Source organism: Triturus cristatus, chromosome 12 (assembly GCF_964204655.1).
Source record: "Triturus cristatus chromosome 12, aTriCri1.1, whole genome shotgun sequence".
In the NCBI taxonomy this organism is placed as follows: domain Eukaryota; kingdom Metazoa; phylum Chordata; class Amphibia; order Caudata; family Salamandridae; genus Triturus; species Triturus cristatus.
The window spans coordinates 657,437,668-657,461,564 of NC_140595.1; the positions used below are offsets into that span (position 1 = coordinate 657,437,668).

General features: G+C 45.7%; 1 protein-coding gene across 12 annotated transcripts in view; it reads right to left on the minus strand.

Moving 5' to 3' along the window:
• GSE1 (Gse1 coiled-coil protein) overlaps positions 1-23,897 on the minus strand; it is a 1,027,427-nt gene that overhangs the window by 71,935 nt on the left and 931,595 nt on the right. For all 12 annotated transcript variants that reach the window (XM_085639744.1, XM_085639743.1, XM_085639740.1 and 9 more), the window contains one exon: positions 21,552-21,770. In XM_085639744.1, the coding sequence (XP_085495870.1) occupies positions 21,552-21,770 (219 nt within the window). The remainder of the gene's footprint in view (positions 1-21,551; positions 21,771-23,897) is intronic.

The window sequence follows — 23,897 nt, forward strand, 5'->3', positions numbered from 1 at the left end:
AGGGCCGTAGGAGAAGACTATCTAGACAAACGTGTTGCAAAAGCCAAGAAAAACCCACATTTTCCACGATTCGCAACATTGCATATGGATCAAATGTCAAAGTAAAGTTTGGGTCATTTGCGATCACTCTCTTTAACAGGGAGGCATCACGCTGCCTGCTTTCTGCACCAATGCACACGGACTCACGGTCACAGCGTTCTCCCAGGCACTAACAACGGGGGTCTCCAGGGAGTCACCCTCCCGCCCCTACCCTCCGCGCTGCCCCGGCCCTGCACGCCCCAGATCCTCGGAGATAGCCCGGGCGCTGCTTAAAGTTTGGCAAATCCTGCATGCACACACGAACCCGTGTGCTGGTGGTTTCCAAGCAGCTGAGCCTTGGAAGCACCAACAGCCGCATGCACAAGCTAAAAGGACCCCAGTGACAGGAACCAATGAGGCGAGATCACGGGCTGTACCGAAAAGCGGGGCACTGCAGCACCAAACCGAGCATGCAATTGACCTAAAACTGGAAGACTTTTCAACAGATTTAGTGATCTGATATTTAACATTACGGTACTACCGACTGTCTTAGTGCACAGAGCCCCAGAGGATGGCAATAAATGCACCCATTTCCCGGTATGCGTGTCTGGAGGAGACGCCATGCACAAGCGTAATCTCCAGTCCGGGGTGGCCGGGCCTAATGCCGACAGGGCGGACACCAACCCCGCTTCCACAGAACCCGGACACAAAAGCAACGACAATAGATCTCGCCAAGGCGAAGCAACGCATGCGCTGCATCGCAGGCGAGACCTAAAAAGCAAGCTGATCTCTACACCACACACAATTTCTCAACCTTTAAGCCGTGAACCACCACAGTCCAGTCTCTTGCCTTCACAAAACCTCAAACCATGCAGAAACATAGTTTTGTGACAGGCGACAGTGCTCCGAGGACATACCATCGGCACATGAGCAACAGTCAAAAACTAATAACTGTATAAAAGTCAGTACCTGAGGCTGGGAGTGGGCCTCACTTTTCTGCTACAAATCTAAAACCAATGTTAAGCCCAGAGTGGTATAGAGCAGTGGTTCTTAACCTGTGGTCCGGGAACACCTTGAGGTCTGCAAAGCCTACCCGGGGTCCGCGACTGCTTAGAAAATGTACTAATATCAACAGATACATAAAGTTTATACAAATAAAGAAGCAAAATGTAAAATTGAACATTTTGAAACGTTCTGCAAAGGTGAAGGATTTCGAAATTGGAGGCTAAAAGTGAAGTTAATTTTCTCAGATGGATTTGTGGGAAAAGTGTGACTGCACGAAACACACTTTATATTGAACGATGAGTGACCACAATTGAATTCAGAAAAGCTAGACCTTCCCATTAAAATGAGTTTTTTTAAATATTTGTCTGTGAATGAAAGAAAATATTTCATAATTTATGCAGTTGTTTGACGAATGCTTATTTCTGTATTTTTGTGTGTGTTTTGCCATAAAATAATCGTAAACACTGAGGCCAGGGTCCCCGGATTCCAGTGGGAGTTCACTGAAGTCAAAAGATTAAGAATCAGTGGTATAGATATATGGCATTTCCAAGTGTCGCCTTCCCCTTAATCTAAAACGACGTGCAATACAATGACGACACAAGCAAACCCACCCTGAAATCGTTTTTGAAACAGCCTGCCAGTTAATGATGTCAAACTAGGTCTCCACACCCCAGCACACGTCATCAAACAAAGAAACATTCTAGAATGCACGCTGTCAGTGATACAGGACTGGGCAAAGAGGCCCCTTCTCTTCTCTGCGCTGGACGGCCCCTTTAAGAGAAATATGTGCTACGGAAAATAAGGCAAACGGTGCAAACTAAATGCCAGGCTCTGGAGAGAAGCGGAGAGAGGCTTTCTGGGCCTGCAGACCAAGGCCTCGGAAGTGATTTAACCCACTGAGCTCAATTTAAAGACACCCCCACTAAGCGGGAAAACAAACGCAGCTCCAGCGGCTAATGGAAGTGACCTTTTGGTAGACACTGTCCTCCTGCAGAGACACTCCATCAAAGGGTCGCCACGGCAGGCCAGCCTTCGGCCTGTGTTTACAGCTGCCTTTTGAGGTTTACATTGTAATGTTGAACAAGGACGGGTAACAAGGCAACCGATTTGAAAACTGCGATGCCCAATGGTATATCAAGGCTGAAATATGGGCACAAAAAACATAAAATGATTACACCCCAAGATGATCAAATAATGTGCCAATTTACTTTGAGGAAGAAGGAGGACAGTGCGCCATACAAGGGATAAAATAACGCACAATAAATAGGATTACAGGTTTCCTTCTCTCACAAAATTCTTACTTATGTTCATAACCATTAACATAATTCCCACAAAATGCTGCAATCTGGAACATTAATGGTCTATCTATTCAAGGTGGCATTTTTTTTGTTCTAAAATAAAATGTTATTTGGACTGCCAAGAAGTGCTTAAAAGAGAAGGAGGGTGGGTGTAGGAGGTATTTGTATATTAAATTTAACATATATGAGGAGGAGACTTGCGAACGCAGGCTAGAAAATCAAGTTTATGAACAGCGAAGTCGCTGGGTAACACCAGCTCACACCTCCATGTACCCAGATTAGATCACAAAATTATCTTGCAAAATTTGTTGCTCTAGGAGGAAAGGAAGCCACCAAAATAAACTTTAAGAAACTAAACAGTTACACAATTACAAATGCCTCCGAGCACACACAAGAACGTATACATCAACATTAGAATCAAACTATTATTTTTGTGTTCTTTTATTTCAGTCTCTTCTTGAGATCCACAGGCCTCTTGAAACCCAGAAGCAGGGCGATCAAAGGAACCAAAACGGATTTAATGACCCATTCGCAGTTTCACTGTACTGTCCGTGCGTACTTACATGTGCATGGTTTAATCTTGCAGACAAGCATATCCTACTGGCAGGATCGACCAGGTACAATCAAGTTCATATCATGCACTGAAGCAAGCAGTCATAAACGCCGGCGAACCTCAAGAAGGTGCAAATCTCATGACCATATATTTTACACTTGCTGCCGAGGCAGTCATGCACCTCACGGATGTGAGCTGATATCCAAGTGGTTGCACTGCAAACATCTACAGCACGGATGCTCCTCTGATTAGGTTATCTGCCACTTTTATTGTATGCAATTGCTGCTAATGAATGTATGTATGTATGTATGCAAGTATGCATGTATACGGATTTCTAGAACGCAAACCTAGCCAAAAGGCAGTGGACCACTACTGTGTTAAAGACTAGCATTCAGCCTACGAGTGATGGGAGAAGCCGCTTGGTTGTGGAAAGTTGATGTATTGTTCTCTAAAGAGGGGAGTCTTCGATTAGGTCCTAAATGGGGAAGCCTTCAGTTGTCCTGATGGATATGGGGGTTGCACTAGATACTATGGAAATAAGTGGAAAATAAATGCTTCCTTGTTTTTTTGCTTTACGTATTTTTTTTAACCCTTGTCCTGCAGTTTGTATGGTTACCTGAATGCAGGTGTTCTGAGAATCACCAGAGATGGAGAGCTTGTCTGAAAGATAAGCGAGTGCTCTGGTCGTGATGGCTTTGTTAATGAGGCATTATGGCACTCAAGCTGTATGGAGTGATTACAGGCAGACATGCATATGTACGTATGGTTACACACAAGGTTACCCGAGTATTTAGTTGTCAGACGACTAAAATGGGGAGAGCTGGCAAAGATCCATAAGGTCCTTACATGTGGTATTTTCACAAGAGATGGTAGGGAAGATCTGTGACGCATGTGGATTACTGTCAAGAGGAACAGAGGTAATACTTTCTGATGGATATCACCTAGAAGAAAGGAATACATAACATGGCGCACTTTCCAGCTCAACATACAGCTATAATAGAGGGACTCTACCTCCAAATAAGAGACCTCAAAGAAAATATTGCCCACTACACTTACACGGACTATTAGTGAACGAAAGAAAATGAAACTGGCAATAGGACAAACTCTGATGCGTGTGTGTGTGTGTGTGTGTGTGAGTGTATATATATATATATTTAGATCTATCAGCTGCACCAGCGTTTCTTTTATTGATCGCCTTATCACACACTGCTTTAATTTGAAAACATACTTGTATATATATCCTTTGCCCAAGTATGTTTTCAAATTAAAGCAGTGTGATAAGGCGATCAATAAAAGAAACGCTAGTGCAGCTGATAGATCTAAATATATCAAAGCTCCAAACCTGCCAAATGCTCCTGCACTAATTAGCGGGTGCCTCGTTCACGAGGGCAGACTCGTGAAATTTACCAACACTCCAAGAACCATCACAAGCACTCACGGGGGTATAATCCAGCTTAGGATTCATTGGCACACAAATAAACAAAACAAAAGTGTTTCAGCGGTACGGCTGCCTCAGTGTTTAAACCGTTGTTGCAGCCTGTTACCCGTGAAATAAATTATTTCATTGACTCATTGAGTACCAACTCGTCCTTTCATGGGGAAGGAGAAGTGTTGATATATATTAATATAGAATATTCTTAAACTTTTTAAAAACACTCACACTCACTGCATAATGTCATCAGTGATGTCATTTGAGATGTCATCAGTGATGTCACTGACCATGTCGTGAGTGATGTAATATGTTACTAAATCAGCAGTGCATTGGGGGGGGCGGGAGTTGTAGTTAGCTCAGCTAACCATAACGGCTGAATTTCTCTGGTTTTGTACGAGTGAAATGTCAGCCTAACTATAAAGTCTCTGTAACCTTTTGTTTTTTTCTGGGAATATATATATATGCACTGAATTGGAATATAATACTGGCGTGGTTCGGCCCGAGGAGAAACGCACTGTCCATAAGAAGGAGTGCCATCCACTTTAATTGTAACCCAAAACGGAAGGAAATATCTATATAAATACATCTATATACATACACAATTCACAATTCCACTGAAATGGTATATAGTCGCTACTTTTAATGATCGCCTTACGTTCACATGGTTTTAATTTGAGAACATACTTTGGCAAAAAATACCTAGATGTTGAATTCGGAGTGTGTATAGTATGGATGATGTTTGTATGGAATGAAGACAAAGTCTAGATGTGTGTGGATGAATTTGTATGATATATTAAGTGAGGTTCAGTTTTGCTAAAACGTATTTTACAGAGGTTTGTATAAATTAAAGAATTTTGATGTGCTAGCAAGGCCGTCACGTGTAAGTACTACAGAACTTTGAAAACAAGCTTTGGTAAGGAGATTTCCATCACGATTGACACACATTATCCTGAGTTAAACTCTTTCAGTGCAGGCAAGTCTAGATAGTTTATCACCTGCACCATCACACAACTCACAACAAACCCCATGCACAGCAGGCTGGCGGGTGGCAATACACCCTCATCCCCCAGTGTTCCGACTTGACATTTTCTTTGGTCTGTCTAGATAATATCAGAAACTCATTTTACATTGTTCCAGAAAGTACAGATCTGAAATTTAGGTTGAAGTGACATCAGATGAGTGTCTCTGATAGGTGATACACATCTGTGATATTCCAGCGCGCATGTACTCATTCTAAGGTCTATCTCCTTGAAATGAGCGTGCCTGGTGATTAGGACAGGTAGGAAGCCCATTCAATTTATTTTAGTGCACGATTTCTGTGTCTGATTGAAACCCTCCCATTTCCCCACTAAATATGGCAATCTCCCCCAACACCGGTGGTGAGAATGGAAATCAAGGGGCATGGCGCCACCTGAGCCAACTCAAACTGGTTGCAATGTCACCACAGAGCAGAAAGCCCTCAAAATGTGCCCAGTAATAGCAGGAAGATACTCCAACATTTGAGGCGTACATGGAATTTCAAACAAATAAGTTTCTTCGGTTGGCTCGGGCAGCCTACTTTGATTACCCGAGGATAAATACACTGGTCCCATCAGCGAGCACTCGATTCAAATTCATGACCAGACACTAAGGTAGCTTCAACATCCCATCGCTTTTTTCACTTGACGCACGGAGATCCGCAAGGTTAGGATGAACCGGGTGTCACATGGAAACCGACACCGCCCGGAGTCTATTTCTACTCCAGGCAAACCATGTTGTATATGCAGATTCATCACCCCAGTCTTCAAGAGTACAACCAAACAACCATTGCAGCCTCACGCTGCCAATCATACACAGCTACGCTTGTATCACAAAACCAATGGTGCTGCTGTGATGAGGCAGCGTCAGAAAAGAGGGCATGGTTGCAATCAATTCCTGAATCCGGTCCAATGTAGCTGGAGAGATGGGAGAGTGGGTAACAACCAGGTGTACTTCTTTGAGTAACAAATATCGACCAAGTTCTTCTTGTGTGAAACGATGAGCACTACTCCAGAGGAGAAGATCTGGTGGGTTTTTTAATTCTGTTGGGAGGTCTGTGGCTGTAGAGCTTACAGAGCAGCACCCAACAATCTTAGTTACTTGTGCACAATACAGCGTCTGTAGAATCCCTGGAGTCCACGGTAAACCATCACCAGTTCAACACTACTGATGGGAGAAGTTCTTTCTCATCTACAGAAACAAGTCAACAAGTGGGTGGGTCTCCTGGACTGAAAGTACACAAATGAAAATCAACACATTTTGGATTTTTTTCAGTTGCAGTGCGATTGCAAATTACACTTTGAAAGATTGTATAACACACATGTATTGCTTGGACTACAAAGGTAGCTCAATTAATCACATAGTCACATACTTGACAGTATCTTCTTTCAAAGGATTGGTGTGCACGAATTGTTGTGGTTGTCATATTTCCAAGTAATAGTTTAAAGTGCACAACATCGCATCCACCTGATAAAAACCTAATCACCTCTAGTTTCAGGAATTTCTAATGGTCGCTTTCTCGACAACTCCCGATCCCACTCCAGCACGCTGACCATCACTGCTTGTGTCGAAGAGTAGTGGTGTAACGCCTGAGAGTCCCTGAGAAGAAGCACTTCCCTCGGGTGACCCCGCACAACGTAAAGCTTGCATCATTTCAAGGGCTGATACAGTGCAATCCACTCACAAATAGCGTCTGCTTCTGCCCATTCACAACCGGCAGGCAAAGATGCCGTATCCAGTTGTTCTACAATTTGCATAATCAGCCTACAAACAGCAGCTGCATCAATTACTGTATGGTCAACTGTTCCCTCTAAACACAGCTCTACTGTCTGCATTTAGACTCAGTCGGCTGTGGCGGCATCCCCACCACTGCCCACAAACACACCAACAGGACACATCAGAGACACACACCGGTCAACAACATGTACCACTGAAGTCCTATAATCTCACCAAGACCTGGCGAGTCAACAGGAATATAAAATTGTAAATACCTCCTCTCCCTCTCCAAAAAAGGGAGTAAATGAGCTGGACCCGAGGACAACCCAACCACACCGGAGGATGAAGAGTTACAGAAGAACGTCAAACCTAGGGTTCAACCTACGAATCCAGCTGGACTCTTAAACATGTATTCAGTACTTCTCAATGCCTGGTCGCCCTTTATACACCAAGGCTCTTAAGTGAAGTGGGCAACAGAGAGCCATATTCTTTTACAAACCCACATATGAAAACCATTCCAAGCAAGTAGGCTTAAACATTGCACATCCACATGTGCACAACTGTGCATTCAGTCTAGTCCACAAGATCCCAGAACCTTGGTGAATGCAGAGACTTTAAAAGCACTAAGGACCATACGAATGGTGGAAGAGCTTGCTACAACTGCTGGTAGCATTACAAAAAATCCATATTCTGCTTTTTATGCACACATGCATATGTCAAAAACTATTTGGGAGTTACTAGTACTGAATTGTGTATTTAAAAAAAAAAGTTGCTTTATTCACCAACACTCATGCAAATTGAAAGAAGCACGTGACAGAGAAGTCAAAAAAAGAGCATGGGTGGAGGTATGCCAGATGCAAGTACCTGTGTGTAACCGGCTTCCAACTGGTCCTGTGCTTCCACTGTCAACTCCCTTACAATCATTTGTGGTCGAAGAAATGTGTAACAAGTTGGCTTGTCGCTGAATAACCAGCATCCTGAAACGCTGCAATACTCCGGCAGAGTATACATATCACATACCCAGATGCACAGGCAAGTACACATGTAGGTCTCTGTATAACCCGACAAGTACCATAGCATCACTCACAGCATAATGTGCCACATGCCCCGATGAACGTGCAAGTCTATAGATTTGGTCTCCGTATCATTCCTACTCTGAAGTATTGCAGTAACCTGTCAGAGCGTACTCCATCGCATACCTCTGTGTACACGTTTGGTCTCTGTATAAACCTGATCTACTAAATGACCACAGCAATTACTCCGAGTGCGCCATGCAAGTACATACCACTGGTCTCTATATGCAATTCCTACTCCGAAGAATCGTAGTAATCTGGCGGTGCATACTGGATTGCATATCTAGATGTACACAACTATGGTCTCTGAGTAACCGGCAACTATTCTACAGCTGCAAGGCAAAACATAGGCGATATACAAAACCGCGAACATACCTTGACAAATATTTCTAAACCTAAGAGTTTAAATGTTTAATACATCATTGCTTTCCCATTACGTACCCAAGGCAGATGTACGAGTCCCTGTGCCTCCAAAGCCATTTCAGCAGACAGAGTAATTGGGTGAATAATTCAGTCCTCCACCATTAACTGTTACTTGCATTTCCAGGTATATGTGTGGCTGCTGGGTGCACCTGTGACCGACTGAGTGTTGCACCGTGTTCCATCGCTACAGAACAAGGCAGGGTGGAGACTGCAACAAACAAACGTGGACGGTGAGAATCTGCAAACCAAGCTCATTCTAGATGCTAAGAAGAAAATAAAGGCAAAGCAGAGGATCACATCTGTCGCATGAAGAGGCGCTCTTCGAAGGTCCAGGCATGCTCATCACGGAAGATCTCCACGCCGCCCTGTTGACTGGCTTCCCAACCACACGTCTGCTGGCACCAAGCAGGGAAATTCCAAGCAAAACTACAACCACGAAGATGCCTGCGGTTTCACTCCCTGGTTTCAAAAATACTTCTCATTGCGCAATTAAAAATCATATTTTAATTGACAGAAAGGGGCCGGAATTTGGAGTAGGCTCCTTTTTTTTTTTTTAAAAAAGTGATGTAGCAACAATGCAGAAAAGGTGCATTCTCTACTATCCCTCAAACCTTTAAATAAATTTCCTCTGCTCGCTAGAAATCCAAGAACACTTCACCTCTTGAGGTCACAGGGCAGGCTCTGAATTCTAGGCCCCCCCTGGGAAACAGGGCAAGTGGAAACAAACATCTGGAAATCCCAATACAAGACTGTTCTAAGCCGCATTAAAATCATTTTAGGGAGCAGCGTATGTTTTTTGTTTTTTAAATACTGAGCTGGACTCACTGATATATACTTTCATAGGTCGGTAGTAGGTTCAGCGAGCACACAGACTGAGGTGTAGTCACACAGCAAACTGAAGACAATCTTCAGGGAAGAGAGTAAGAGCAGCAGGGCCCCAGCAGCTGCCTGCTCAGGAAGAGATGTCCATATGGTCATGCTAACCCAATGCCAGTGGGTAGCACATACTTGCGACTCTACATCTCACCTAGAAGAGACAAGCTTGAGGAAAGGATTACAAATTACCATGCCTCTCATGGAACAACCAATCAAATCTGGGAGGAGGAACCGGGAAAACCAGCTCCTAAGGTTGGTTCAGACATAGCTGGAGACCTTCCTTGTATCTGGGAACTTTCACATTTGCCTCTTATAAGATTAATCAAAGTCAAAAGACTTCATTCAACACAATAGAAGTAACAGCCAGAACTAACTAGGACAGATTCAACATCAACCCTCTAGAAAATGGTAATCAATTCACTGTATAAAATATTTTTTTCAGTATGTATGACCAGTTTGTATAGATAGCCTCACTGAACTACTGTATCAGGTACACAAAAATGCAATGAGGAACAGATGTTTAATTAAATCTAAGCCTGCAATGCTAGTGATAGCAATATGTTAGATCTGGGTTCATCTTGAGCAACTAGCTGGAGTCTTGTTTTCAGAACCATCATTGCCCAGTTTAGTTTTTGCCGCTTTTACTCCAGAGCCTGGATAACAAGTTGCGCTTCATAAAACTCCCAAATAAATAAACAGATTGCAAACATTCAAAATGTTTGTGAACTATGGGTTAAGCGGAGGAAATCGCCTCTCTACATGACCCTGACATTGGACCAATTCCATGACGCCCAAGTCAAAACCAGACACTCCCACTCTTAGATCCGTGTGCAAGTGGGAGCACACCAAAGGTATACTCCAGCAGGAACACTGGGCGCTGTAAACACAAGAGGATTCCGCGGCTGGGGTACCTGTGGAGCCGTCTCCGAGCCTGGCAGATGTGCAGAAGACTAGAAAGGTGTCGTTACACATCGTATTCTCACACCAACTGCAAAATGAAAGACTCAAAACCCGAATATAGCACTTATTAAAGGGAAAACAAATCAGTAACATGATTAGAATAGTAAAGGGCTTACATTCTCTGCAATTATGCTTGCTTTGGGTGGAGAGAGACCATCAGACAATAATAACAAGAAGAAATATGGCGAGATTAGCATGTTGTGGAAGAAAATAAATTTTAAAAAAAGGAGTGCAGGTTGTGTGAGGTGCAATAGGGCTGGTGAGTAAAGCCTTCCTAGTACATGGGCCTTTTATATGCTACCACCAACATGCCAGAAAGAGGTCAGGCGCGCAACAATACAGGCCCTCGAGCAAGCATCTGTATTCATACCGTTCTCCAAACTTTCAGGAAGAAAGAGGGCTCTTTCCACCCACAGAAGCTCAAGTAACCGCGGCTTGCAGTGGGCTGACCTGCTCACCTGACTGAAGAGTTCGCACTGAATGTCCACGCTGTGCTACAGGTGGGAGGCAGTATCCGGCAGCTTTGCATCCAGTGGTCAGGCTCCCTGCACCCTCTGCCCGGCTTTCAGGTTAAGAACCATCTGACCCGCCTAAAGCGTCTAATCAGTGTCTGTGAGGAGGACTTTTACCCCTAGATTCTGGACGCAACCGAAAGCCGCTGGTGGTAAGACTTGGGCAGAGTAGCCATTTCTTTAATGCAAAGATTGTGTCTGATGCAATGAAGGCCACTGGAAAATGTGAGTTTTCAGACTGTTCCTAGTATTTCAATGTGGGAGGGCCTTCCTCACATCTTTGGAGCTAGTCACAACGGGCACAGGAGGTAAATGTAAACTAAGCACCGATAGCAAAAGACCCTTCATCTAAGCAGTCTCGTATGATTAGCGATGACAGCTGGCCAGATGTGCACGATATCCATTCACGAAACGGGGGAAAAACAAATGAAATAAACGTCTTGCCCCTGACTGGGCCTTGGAGTGGGTTTGTTCTGATCTATTCATTTGTCTATATGGAGATTTATAGGGAGCAGACAGGTACCCAAAAAGGCGTCTTGGTAGCAGGAGCTCTGCACGACTAGAAAAGCTCAAACACTGGGGCATCAGTTCTTCCTGAAGCAAAATACACTCACAAAGTCAGGTTATTAACACTTTCTTGAAGTTAAAGAAGATTCTCTTCATCTCTAATGGGTTGAGAGAGTTTGTTATACAGGTTAGCTCCAAGGATTCGAAAACATTTTTCAGCACAGAGGCACGGTGAAACCTAGGTTACACCAGGATGTCCCAGAGATGAGGTCGTAAGCCCAATCAGCACTGGCGTAACGAAACTGGAGGGGGCCTCCCTGCAATGCAGGTGGAGGGGCCCCCTCCGGACTCGAACAGGAGCTCTGCAGCCAGAGTGCTGTCCTGAGGGGGCCCTTTGGAGATTGCCCCCCCCCCGCACTGCGGGGGCCTGTGTTACGCCCCTGCCAATCAGGAGACACTCAGGACCACAAGCAATGCCCGACACTAGGCGAGTTGAGGTTTGGTGAAAGATAAGGCAGGGATGGAGAAGCGTGAGTGAGTGTGTGAGCATGAGTGTGTGAGCATGAGTGAGTGAGTATGAGCGAGTATGAGCGAGTGTGTGCGTGCAAGTGTGTGAGTGCGAGAGAGTGAGAGCGCGTGTCCCCTCCACTTAAAAGGCCAAGATTTCAATAACTTTCTCTCTGCCTTCCTGTAATTTCATAGGCAGTGCTTTACCGCTAACCCTCTGACATGTCTCCCAAATCCTTCCTGTAGTGAAATAGGAAAACCTCTGAGCCCTGCTTCCCATGTTTGTTATCCGTGTCGGGAAGACCACTGGAAACGCCCCATGTAGCCTTCCTTGGATGAAGCACGAAGATCTCAAAGCTTCAAGCGGGATGTCCAGGCTTGGAGGGTGCTGCGGCTCGTTCCTTGGCACCCTTCACAGCTGGATACCCCTGCCATCCCGCAAACCAGCAGAGATTGAAGCAATGTTTGAGCTACTGTCAGCCCTGCAGCCCTACTGCCCACTTCGATGCTGGAATTTACAGCAAAACGCAACGTAACCAGGCCTGGATGTGCAACTTCACCCAGACCACAAAAAGTACTAAGGAACAAGTTGCTAATTAGAAAGCTCTGGAAAACCCCCTTCCTGAAGACATCCAACCAGAGGCCATGTGGTGTGTAAACCTAGATGTAGGTCGAGACAATCACAGTGAACAGAAGGGACACCAGAGAAAACCACTGCAAATGCAAACAGAGTGCTCTGGACAACACCTTCAAGCCCAGAATTTGAGCTGAGTTGCGACGTCTTGGCTCAAGGTACTGCCTAGAAAAGCCTGTGCCGTTTCCTGCTCTTCGGCCGCTCATCCGAGTGCTTATGGGGCCGGTAGCTCTCAAGCAGTTTCTTCGATGTGGGCCAAATCCTCCGATAGCAGTTAATAAACTCACACAGTCTACCTAGAAAACGCCTTCAACAGAACCACAATCTCATCCAAGCACCGCATATTGATTTGCTACAGTAACAAGACCAACTTGGCACGCATCAGAGTAAAGGTCCAAAGAGAGTCCACATTAGCCGAATAAAAGCAATTATCTCCCGGAATTTAATAAACATGTCGGCATTGTTGTAATAAAAAAATAAATGCAAAATAAATAAACACAATATTGGTTTATAAATCCTAGTCATCCTATGCAACGTAAAAACCAAAAAGATTCATGCGAGATGGTTTTGAGTCAGAAGTTACAACTTACAGCAGGCGTATTACTGAAAGCACCCAAAATCCACCCCATAAAATAAATGATAAAAACCTGCCCCTAAAATGTGAGACTTCTCAGGGCACAGAAAAGCGATGTTGGATCGGTGTCTTGTTTTGGTAAGTGCTAAGGCCCAACGATAGCCTAGGTGCCTCAGAATAAGGAAATTGTAATTAATTTTCCAGTTTCCCACCAACGTTACTTGACTTTACGTCCAGAAGCATCAGGTTTTGGAGTTTTTATTATGAGTGAGGCTCTGAAGTCATCTCAACGTTAAAGGCTAGATACGAAGAGACCAAAGGCTGAGAAACATGTCCCTCTTCTGGTCGGCGGATGAGTGGCATGTTGGCACCACCCAGCTGTATGTACGCATACATGCATACATGTGTATGTAACAGTACAGCATTGACCGAGCTGTTAAGCAACAGAGAACTCAGAGTGATGGACAGAACAGGGGTGAGGCAGGCAAAGCTAACTTCAGGAGCGGCCCGTGCAGGTAATAGTGGTGGAGAAGTGGGGCTGGGTTTAGGGGGATGTGACAGACTACCAAGAGGGAAAATAAATAAATAATTAATTTTCCCTCATCGCGGTCTGTCAAAATCCCGCCGGCACCCGGCCCCACCGCGCTTACTTGCACGGGCCGCTGCTGGCTAACTTACACATGAATAGTGTCGTCATGTAGTGTTGCAAGGCAAAGGCTTTGTGCATCACTTTACTTACAGACCAGGTATTCCGTCAACATCAAGTCTCCAGTTCTCTCTGATCGTGTAGGAACAGAGGACCTTGAGGGATCCAAGTCTGGATGGACGTCGAGTTCCAGAGCGCGTAGCAGAAGGAGGATTGTCTAGTCTTCTTGGATTTGTCGTGAGCCAAGACATATAGCTGATGCGTGAATTAAGCAGGCCACCAGCTACAAGGCCATATTGCAGTTCACAGCCTTGATTGTGAAGCAGGCGCGCCTGACCGCAATACACCTGTGGGAGGGCAGCCAGTGGATGAAGATTTAGGAGGCCGAAAGGGATCCAGCCAGATGTTTATAGTCCCTTGAGTTTATGCACTGCGAAGAGTGGGCTCTTTAGAGGAGACGAGTCTAGGGCCAGCGATGGTGGCCCCGGTCCAGATATAAAGAGGCAAGCGTGTGGATGGCTCTTAAGTTAGGTTCTGAGAGCAGTGCCTCATTTTGAGAAGCGGGATGTCCGTGCTCTGCTGTCAGTACACGGCAAAGCATTCTCGGAAGCCTAGTAAATAAAACACCACTATTTGATCAGATGTGCCACAAAGCAGAAAGGATGGTACTTTCCAAGTCGAATATTGAGAAATGTGAGAATAATAGGATGCGGTGCAAACAAGCGACTGTAGCCTGTCCAATAGGGCACCTGTAACTGAGCAGGTGAGGCGAGCTGACGGAGAGGTCAATGCTACTTGGAAGGTGAAGACAAGAGTACCCTAAAAATGAACCCGGCAGCGAGCCAACAGACACTACAAGGTGGTCAGAAGGAATGACTGAAGCAGGGCAAAAATTCATAGCAGGAACTGAATTGAACAAATAACCTTCGCTGATTTACAGAGTTTGAACAGAGCAGGAGCTCAAATTAAGGGGCTTTTGAAACTCGAAACCTCAAACTGTCATAAGGCGATAAGAAGTGAGACGTGGAGAGAAAAAAAACAGAGTATCAGAGGAGAAGCAGCAATAAAACCCATCATCAAGATAGAGCAAACAAAGTAAGTTTTTTCTTCAACAATGAGAAGGCAGGACTTGAAACAAATCCTGTTCTAGGGCAGGGCAATACTAGACATCTGCAGAGAAGGTCACCCGCGGAGTGGGGCCATACTGGTGGCATAAAGAGACAACATGGCCCAGTGGTCAGTGGAGACGAGGCAATAAGTCACTTTATCAAAGGCCGAAACAATCCTTGCAGTGGTTTGCAATAAGGGAGAAGCTGAAGGCATACAAGCAGGAAGAAGTAAGTGAAATAGTAAACAGGTGTGCAAGCAGAGATGGCACACTGCGGTTCACAGAGTAGAGAACAGCGGCGGTTTCGCCTAAGGGTCATAAGAGCTTTGCACCACTGCCCCCTCTGAGCTGCCACATAATGTAATGTTTATTATGTTAAATGTTTTAAAAGAATACCTAATGACATCCATGGCGGTGCTGTTTGGGCAGGGCGTTGGGTGTAGCCTATCTGATTGGGAGGCTTGGGATAAACTCAAGTGCGCATGTCAGGTTGGACAGGTCTCTTACTGTGTCCATCCCGGCATGCACACTTCGGCCCGTTCAACCTGCGCTGTGTTAGGCGGTCAGGGGAAGGCAGCGCTGCCACCTCTTGTTCCTCGGAGCAGCGGCTGCACCTGCTCCAACCAATCCTTCATTACTATAAACTTCATGGTAGCGATGCAAGGATCGGCTGTAATGTTATCATGAGCTTCAGTCAAGGCAGGGCAGTGCGGGCGGGCATATTAAAGGCCATCTTTAATCAATGTGTGGCTTCATTTGAAGCCGCACAGTGATTGGGCAGGTTTCTGTCCTTTGTCCAGGAGGAAGGACTCTCCCTGCCGCTCCGTCCGTCAGTCCTTCTAGGCATGGAGGAAGAATAGCCATTGAGTCACATCTTGGTGCGCCGTAATGAAGAAAGGCGTTTGTTACTTTCTGCCTGACCACTTTTACCATCCACTATCCGCCACTGGTAGAGATAAGTTAAATGAGACTTCTGGCCCTGTGGCCATCTTGTAGCTTTCAGTCAATACATGGAAAGAGATGTCACATACCCAAAAAAGTGCCAACGATTTGGCTTGCACAACACACACCACACGACGGCCATCAATGAACAATGCCAAGAGCTCAGGCAGGTAATTGAACAACCTACTTGACAAACAGGAAAAGATGGAGGGGGCTTTTCAACAAGTTTCTTGGCGTGTCCCCCCCCCCCCCCCCCCCCCCCCCAAGTTCTATATAGCGCAAACTTGACCCGAAGGTATCAGAGTGATTTACATGAGCACCAGTTTCGTTACATTCATTTTTGTTAGGCACAGGGAGATTAAGTGATTTGCCCAGAATCACAGGATGTTGAGCGTCGTTGCCAAGACTCAAACCTGGTTCCCCAGATTTGTGGTAGACCACCCTATCCGTTAGGCCACATCTTCTCCCGCCTTGCATGGCAGTTACTGACAATTTCAAGTGTTTCAAAAATGTAAACATACCCAAACTGAAACTTAACTGACTTTCCAGATTCTATAGCCAGAAAGGATTCCGAAAGGACTGTTTCATACCAAGCTTAATAACTACCAGAAAAAGTCAAAGTGGAATAGGTGAAAATAATAGCTAAGGCAGCACAGATCGATGGTAATTCGTGGAATAAAATCGATACTTGAAAGAGGAGGAGTTATCCACATGCACGACTAATTTATTCACATATTTGAAGCAAACCACTGAACTGGCGTTAGGGACCAGAGTGAAAAACAGATGACATCAGCGTGGAACAAGACTAAAGCTTTCTCTCTGTCAAAGGAAAAGAGAAAATATCAGAGGAAAGGAGCAGATACAGCCTAAACCGCTCTTTCACAGAAAGACATCTTATCCAGCTCAGAGAAAGAATCAGTGGAAATACTAGGAAACAAACATTAAGCATTTACAAGGAACCCGAAAAGCAACAGAGTTATTCACAGGAAATGCAAACAAAACGTTCACTCGCCAATAAGGGAAAAAAGAACCAGCAGCAATAAGCAGTTGGAGGCTGAATGTCTACATGGTCTAGGAGCAACTGGTGTAAATTCGGAGATAGAGGCCAACGCATTCAATACCTCACTGGGAACCGAAGAAAGCACCTCCAGAAACCAGAGCATATGTATGCCAATGTCTCACTGGGATAGAGAGACACGAGAAAGGACCAATGCAAAGCACTGAAAAGCAAAAACCAGCCAGTGACAGTGAACTAAACATTCCAGTTACCGGTAATGAAGAACACTGGAAATCAGAAACACAACACGAAATGGAAAAACAAGTTCAGGAAGCAAGCTCACGCTCAAACATGGGCCAGTCCGTCAATCGCAATAATGACATTAGTATCCTAGTGAGTGGGAATAGTGCGCAGTGTGGACACGGCCAGCACCACAGCGAGCAGACTTGCTGAGAACATGGAAATTGCAGACCAGTGACCCGCTGCCCCACAAAAATCACTGGGAAATGAGAGCCCCTAGACTGAGAACTTGGGTGGAGTAGATTAGAGAGTGATGGCTTTCCGACATTCACTCGATGCCTGCAATCAGGTGAAACTGATTGGAAGTCTAGGGCCCCTCACCTTTTAACACTACAGGTGCACAATGGGGTCACTGCACCAGGACTTCCTGGTAATCACGAGTGCCACCCTCAAACACGAGTGGCGTAGACTGGGGACAGACTGCTGTCGAAAACTCACTCAACGCCTGCAGGCAGGCGGCCCACTGCTCTCTGAAACTCATTGCTGAACACCAGTGGTGCACAATGGTGATGCAGTGGTGCTCACGAGGGCCACGAGCACGGGTGGCGCGCGGCGACTACGCTCACCGGAAACACCTGGAGCCCGTGCGTGACGCAGCCAGGCTCGAGCCCTCGCAGTGCGCCGATCACAGAGCAGCTGCGGGCAGGAAGCCGACGCCCCCCCCTCGCGCACAGGGAGCCGGAGCGAGCAGCACCTGAAATCAGAGCAGGTGCGCGCAGGAAACGTGAACTTCTCATTACTCACGAGGCATCCTCTCTGGGGAGCCACTTCAACTCTCCTCAGACAACTGCACACCAGAAACGACGCCCTTTCGGCGTATAATTGATGCACAATTATCGGCAGCCTAGATTGGACTGGCACGGGGGCTGCGGAGCTGTCGTGCCAGCACCAGATGGGAAAGAACGGCGGCAGCAGGGTGATAAGCCTTTGCAGGCCATCCACCAACTCAAATGTCACCAGAACGCTAGGTTTGCTTGACTTTTTGTAATGTAAAGCGCCAGACCGCACTACAGCTACTCCAGGGCGCTGCTTCAGAAAATAATCAAACTGAGATGATGATGGAGAGAGCGACAGGTAACGTGGCGAGCACTGTGCATCAAAGACGTAAGCCGGGAGTAGGTCGGACGGCGTGCATACTGGCGTCTTCTGGGCCATTCGTCAAGTGCCCCTCAAAATACCATGAACTCCCAACTTATCTAATAGGGCTAGTACTAAAATGGACTAGTGGACACTCATGAAGGGTTTAGCACTGGCCCCGTGCTGGAGAATACATGCCCAGATCGCCTCACACAACCCTACTGCAAGCAACACGGAGGATGAGTGCAGGCTGGACCCTCTGTGGCTGGTGGTGGACACGGGGGGCTTTGATGGCTATTCACCAGAGCCAGCCCTTGACCCACCTCAATCTGCCATAAGAGGGTGGGCGTGCGAGCTCAGAGAACATTAGGCAGGGCAGTGAATTGGGAGTAGCATACTGTGATGAACTACAGGTGAACTTTGTAAGCAGAAAATCAAATTTGGTGGGGCAAATGCCAATGCGGCCTTTGGAGAGCGCAAGCAGCGTAGCGTCCATGTCCAAGGTTGTGGTGTATCACTCTCTGGGCTGTACTCACAGAGGCATTCATCCACAGCATCACTTGATCCAATTCAGAAAAGGGCAAGCTTTACTCAAGCCAGGTGACTTCCGGTGACTGCAGCTTCTGGGCGGGGCACAGAAGCCAGGGCTGGAGGGACAGGTGAGCCTGGAGTTGTTTTCCTAAGGTTTGCAAGCAGGGCTATTTGCAGAGCACTTCCAGGAGTCTGAGCCAGCTGGCTGTCTAGAGAAGCAGCAGTCACGTTCACTATTTGTAGTACATGCACTTTACACCCACTCTGCTGTCACGCACTGGCTGTAAACGCAAGCGCTTTCAAGGGTTGCATCTAGACGTGGCTGCGCAGACTAAGTGTCTACCTACATACAGCCATTCCTAATTATTCTGAAACACTGACCGGCACATAGTGCTAACATAAGTATTTATATTGCATTGCAGTGAAATTTTTAGCATCCCATTGTACGGGATTTTTGGGCACTTGTGGAATCATGATTCAGATCTCCATCATTCAGAATCAATGAGATCCTAAGTAAAGGAATGAGCTTTCTACCATGAGGAATTTGAGTGATCTTAGAAGACCGAGTGATTGAGATAGCATATTTTGAACTTTCACCATGCAGGATTTTGGAGGTTAAAAAGAGGATAACCTTCTGCCAGAGAATTCATGCTATCAGCACACCACCGTCAATAATCCAGTATTTGGGAGATTATACAACACCATCTTCAATCATGCAATATTAGGGGAATCGGATGACGCAACATACAATAATATAGAATTTGGAAGATCAAAGCTACTGCCTTCAAATATACATAATTTAGGAGATCAGTCGACGTCCTCTTCAACACCACCTAACTTGAAAGATCCGATTCAGTGTTCCGTAATGCAGGAATTGTGAGCTTAGATAGCATTGCCTTTGTTCCCGTGGTTGTGAAAAACAGGAAAGTCAAGAGATAATGAATCCAGCTACCATGCAAAATTTTCAATCACATAAGACTTCCATCATAGGAAGAATGGAAGCTCAAAGGATACAGCTTTTCTAGCAAAGAACTTTGGAAATCAAAGATGCTCTGGCATTCACCATGGAGAACTGAGGAAATGACAAACTTTCTACCACCATCCATGTTGAGAACCAATGAAAGCAGATGATGCAGCTCTCATTGGACAGTATTTTGGAGAATTACAGAATGATACAAATCACCAACATGCACAATTTTTGAGTTCACACCATGAACAACCTCTGCCGTACATTGCCATCTTTCCAGTCTTCGATCAGTCTATTCAAAATGTATGCAGCAAATCAAGTTTACCTTCACCTCACAAAGCTCACCCTTCCCTGGACCTATTATGAACCTGGACTCCATCTTGGGTAATCCAGATCACCTACTCTGCACCTATACGCAGGAGATTGAGGATACAGCTGTTCTCGTCTTGCTCCTGGATTTCTCAGCAGCCTTTCACATGGCCAGTAATGGGGCTCTGATTCCTATATCACCAGGCTGCACAAGGATTGGAGTGCCAATCAGAAGTTACCCAGATTAGATTGGCAACCAGTTAATTACCTTTACTTCGCATAAGCCAAGACTAGGGTTGCACAACTTTCGATAGAGATAAGAACATTTAAATGCCAGTAAGCACATAACTGTGTGTAAACAAGTGACAACTCCCATTTGACAACAAAATGCACATAGGAGTACATTTCATTATTCCTTATAGGTGACCAGGTAGACTTTGTCCTTCAAATGGCAGGGAGACCCTTTCCTCTGACCTTCCCCTGTGATTTTCTCCCTAATTTTACTCTCAAGGAGACTCGAAAAGTTATCCAATGAGGCTCGAGGGTCTAGCTAGCTTGGTGACGGCGTCTGTCTCGGGCAAGCTGAAAACCAACGTCGCTTTGCCTCTCTTACTTACCATTTTTTCATGTTCACATACTATATTTATATTAGGGGCAAAGTAGCATAGAACATCATTTTAAGGTTTGTTTTAGTCAAAATACTACCTTAATCCCTCCTTAAAATGTTTGGCACACTTGAAGTGTGTTACATGGAATACATGTACTAAAAGGAATTAACCCCTTCGCTGCAGCGGAAATTCCGCCGCAGCGCTGGGGGGTGCGGGGGGGCAGCGCGGTGGGGCGGTGCTCATGACGGAGCCACTCCGTCATGAGCCACGGTTGGGCTGTGCTCATGACGGAGTGGTTCCGTCATGACTCCGCCCACGGCGCTAATCGCCCGCACAGGCGGAGAATTAGCGCCGCGTAGGCGGCGCGGCCGCCAACGGCCGCAGCATGACGGAACCACTCCGTCATGAGCACACGGCAACCGTGGCTCATGACGGCGTGGTTCCGTCATGAGCACGGAACGAGTTAAAGGACACTTACAATTATCAGCTTTGATCCACCATTGTTGGCGTAGAATGCAACCAAACACCAATATGTTTTACCTTGGCGGAAAGACAGCGGTTACAGGGTCTGCAATAGGGACTCTGTAGTGCTAGTTGAGAATAACATTAGCAAATTAAAAACACCATTTAGCATAAACATTATATATAACCATGCATTCTGAAAATATGAATGCCCAAATATATTCAAAGTCTCATCTGGAGATGAAGGGCAGAGGGACAAAGATACGGTATGGCCAAACTCTGTTACTCATAAGAGTACGAGTGCCAAAGTTCGAAGACCACTACGGTTGAGAAAAAAGTAACCTTTTAGACAATTTGCCTCAGGACTCTGGGCTTGCCCCTTGCTCGCCAGTAGAATGATGTTTCAATGGCTACTGGTGCAGAGAATCTGTACACATGAAATATTAACTATGCAAACATAAATCAAACATCAGCAACAGGTTGCTTGTGTCTGCCTTACCTCTGGGCTCCTCTGCCTGCTTCGCTAGCTTGCGCAGTGCAGCGGCAAAACTGGAGGAGGGGGCCGACTGGACGGACAGGGTGCTGCTCGCCGCCGGGCTGCCATTGGGAAGCAGGGAGCCATTGATGGGGGAGGGGGTCAGGGGACTGACCGTCGCCGTGCTACGCGTCGCTGTTGAAAGCATTCCTATGGATGGGGACTTCGGCTCATGGCTCATGCCTGAAAAAATGGGAGAAAAAAAAATACATAATGAAAAACTTCCATCCCTCTTAACAAGAAGCACACACCAACACCCATGATTAATACTGGTTTTAGCCATAGGTATTCCCAGTTCAAAAGGAAGACATAAGTGATTGCTCAAGAACAGCAGAAAGGCCACAAGTTAAACCATCTCAAGAAGCAATATGTTGCTGAGACAAAAACACCTACATCCCACGCAGAGTGACCAGATAGTTGCCCGGGTAGAGAACACATGTTCTGCATAAAAGGGACTCCAGAATTGTAGAAAACCTGCCCCCATGTAAACAGACCAGACCCTTGGCTCCATGGGTAACATTTGCTCTTCATAAAGAGGAAGTACTAGGGTGCTGTAGGGAAGAGATGGGTTATCCAAGTAGAAAGGCCCCTGGATTAGGGTGGAAAATATCTGCTGGATTTCCGTGGAAGGGCTCGCAGGTGGCTCCCCTTAAATGAACTCCCTAGAGTCTGAAGAATACGCCATGATCCCCATATTAGGGATGCAGACACATGTATATACTAATGTCTTATACCTCTGCGTAGCATGTAAAAAAAACACAAATTTAGCACACAAAAGAAAGAACTTCCAAAAGAGCACGTAAATGCACAGAAAGATTTTGCAGATGGACATACTTGAACAAGCAGGTCTCAGATGCTCTGGTGTGCCTGCAGCAAAGCAATACAACTCTCCCCCCCCCCCCCCCAAATCATCGGTAACTAATTCTCAATTTCAGCACCACAGTATGCTGAAATGAAGGGATCACGCTTACTCCAATTTTGTCACCAGCAAAAATAATGTTAAAAACATCAAAGCCAAATCATGCATGTTTTTTTCTTATTAGCCTTTATCCTTTCCACACAAGGCGGCCCACGCTGGAGTCTAAGAACCACTTACAAAGACAAAGAGGTCTTGAAAAGAAACTTGTAACAATACTCTATTCTCGCCCAGCAAGAAGTAGTCCAGAGCACCAAATCTTGGCAACAGTTTTGGCTTTGGAAGCCATTCAGGCATTCCAAGCCCCTGTTCTATGGTATCTGGATGATGCGTCTCTAGAAAACTGGTATTTTGTTTCTAGACTGATGATCAATTTAGTAGAAGTCCATGGTCAATACGAAGCAAAGATCTGTCCAGGACTACACAAAATTGTGACGGTGGGAAACAGCCATTTCCAACAATTACACTAAACCACATCCGTCAGAAACTTTCACTTCTGGATTCTGTAACTTTGTGATATTTTGGTGAAAGTTTCAGCTTGTTCAGGAAGAGCCTGTGGGTGCTGAAGAAGCAGGCCTATGCAGCATGGGTAAGCTGTTACTGACAGGACAAACACTGAAAGCAACAAGCTGTGACTGGCTGGTTAAGAAAGCCAATAGTCTGAGGGGCCGTCCACGACCAATCAGAAGATGGCAATTAAAAACGATGTCATGAAAACAGTAACTTCCTCTCTGTATATGGTGCATTGCCTCCTTTTATCGCCTTCCCATCCCTCTAAAGCAAGAACAATATTTAGCTTTACTACACCGAACATTAATGGAGAGAAAACCTGAATCCTCACCTCTGAAACGTTTGTGCCAGACCCATGCTGAAAGGTGGGTCCCCAGTGCTGCGTCACCTGAAGTGCACCCACCCCGCCCTCATTCTGCTCATCACCATTCTCTACAGGTTTTAATGCCCAGCTACAGTGAAGAGTAAAGAACCACTAGCTTCAGTGCAGCCCTTCAGCAGCATGGCCTCAGCGGTGAATACCCACCCTCAACAGTCCTGAAATTAGCTTCCAAAAGCTGGATACATTTGGGACAGAGATAAAGCGTGTTTGTGCAAAAGACACAAAAATAGTTTATTATGCACTGGTCGGACAGCTTCACACACACAAAACAACATTGTACAATACGGGGAAATTCCGTTTCATAGTGCGCTTCTTCTTGCAAGTGCATGCTAGAACCACTCCAGTGCATATGAGGGAAGAGGGTGCAAGTACTGTTAATGCATGTAATTTCATTCATAAGAGCTGTGAGGCGGTGGTGACGGGGAACAGCAAGAACAGCAGAAACAGGGTAACTGCTTCATTTGCACAACGTGAACACCCCTCAGAATATTGGTCACTTCAT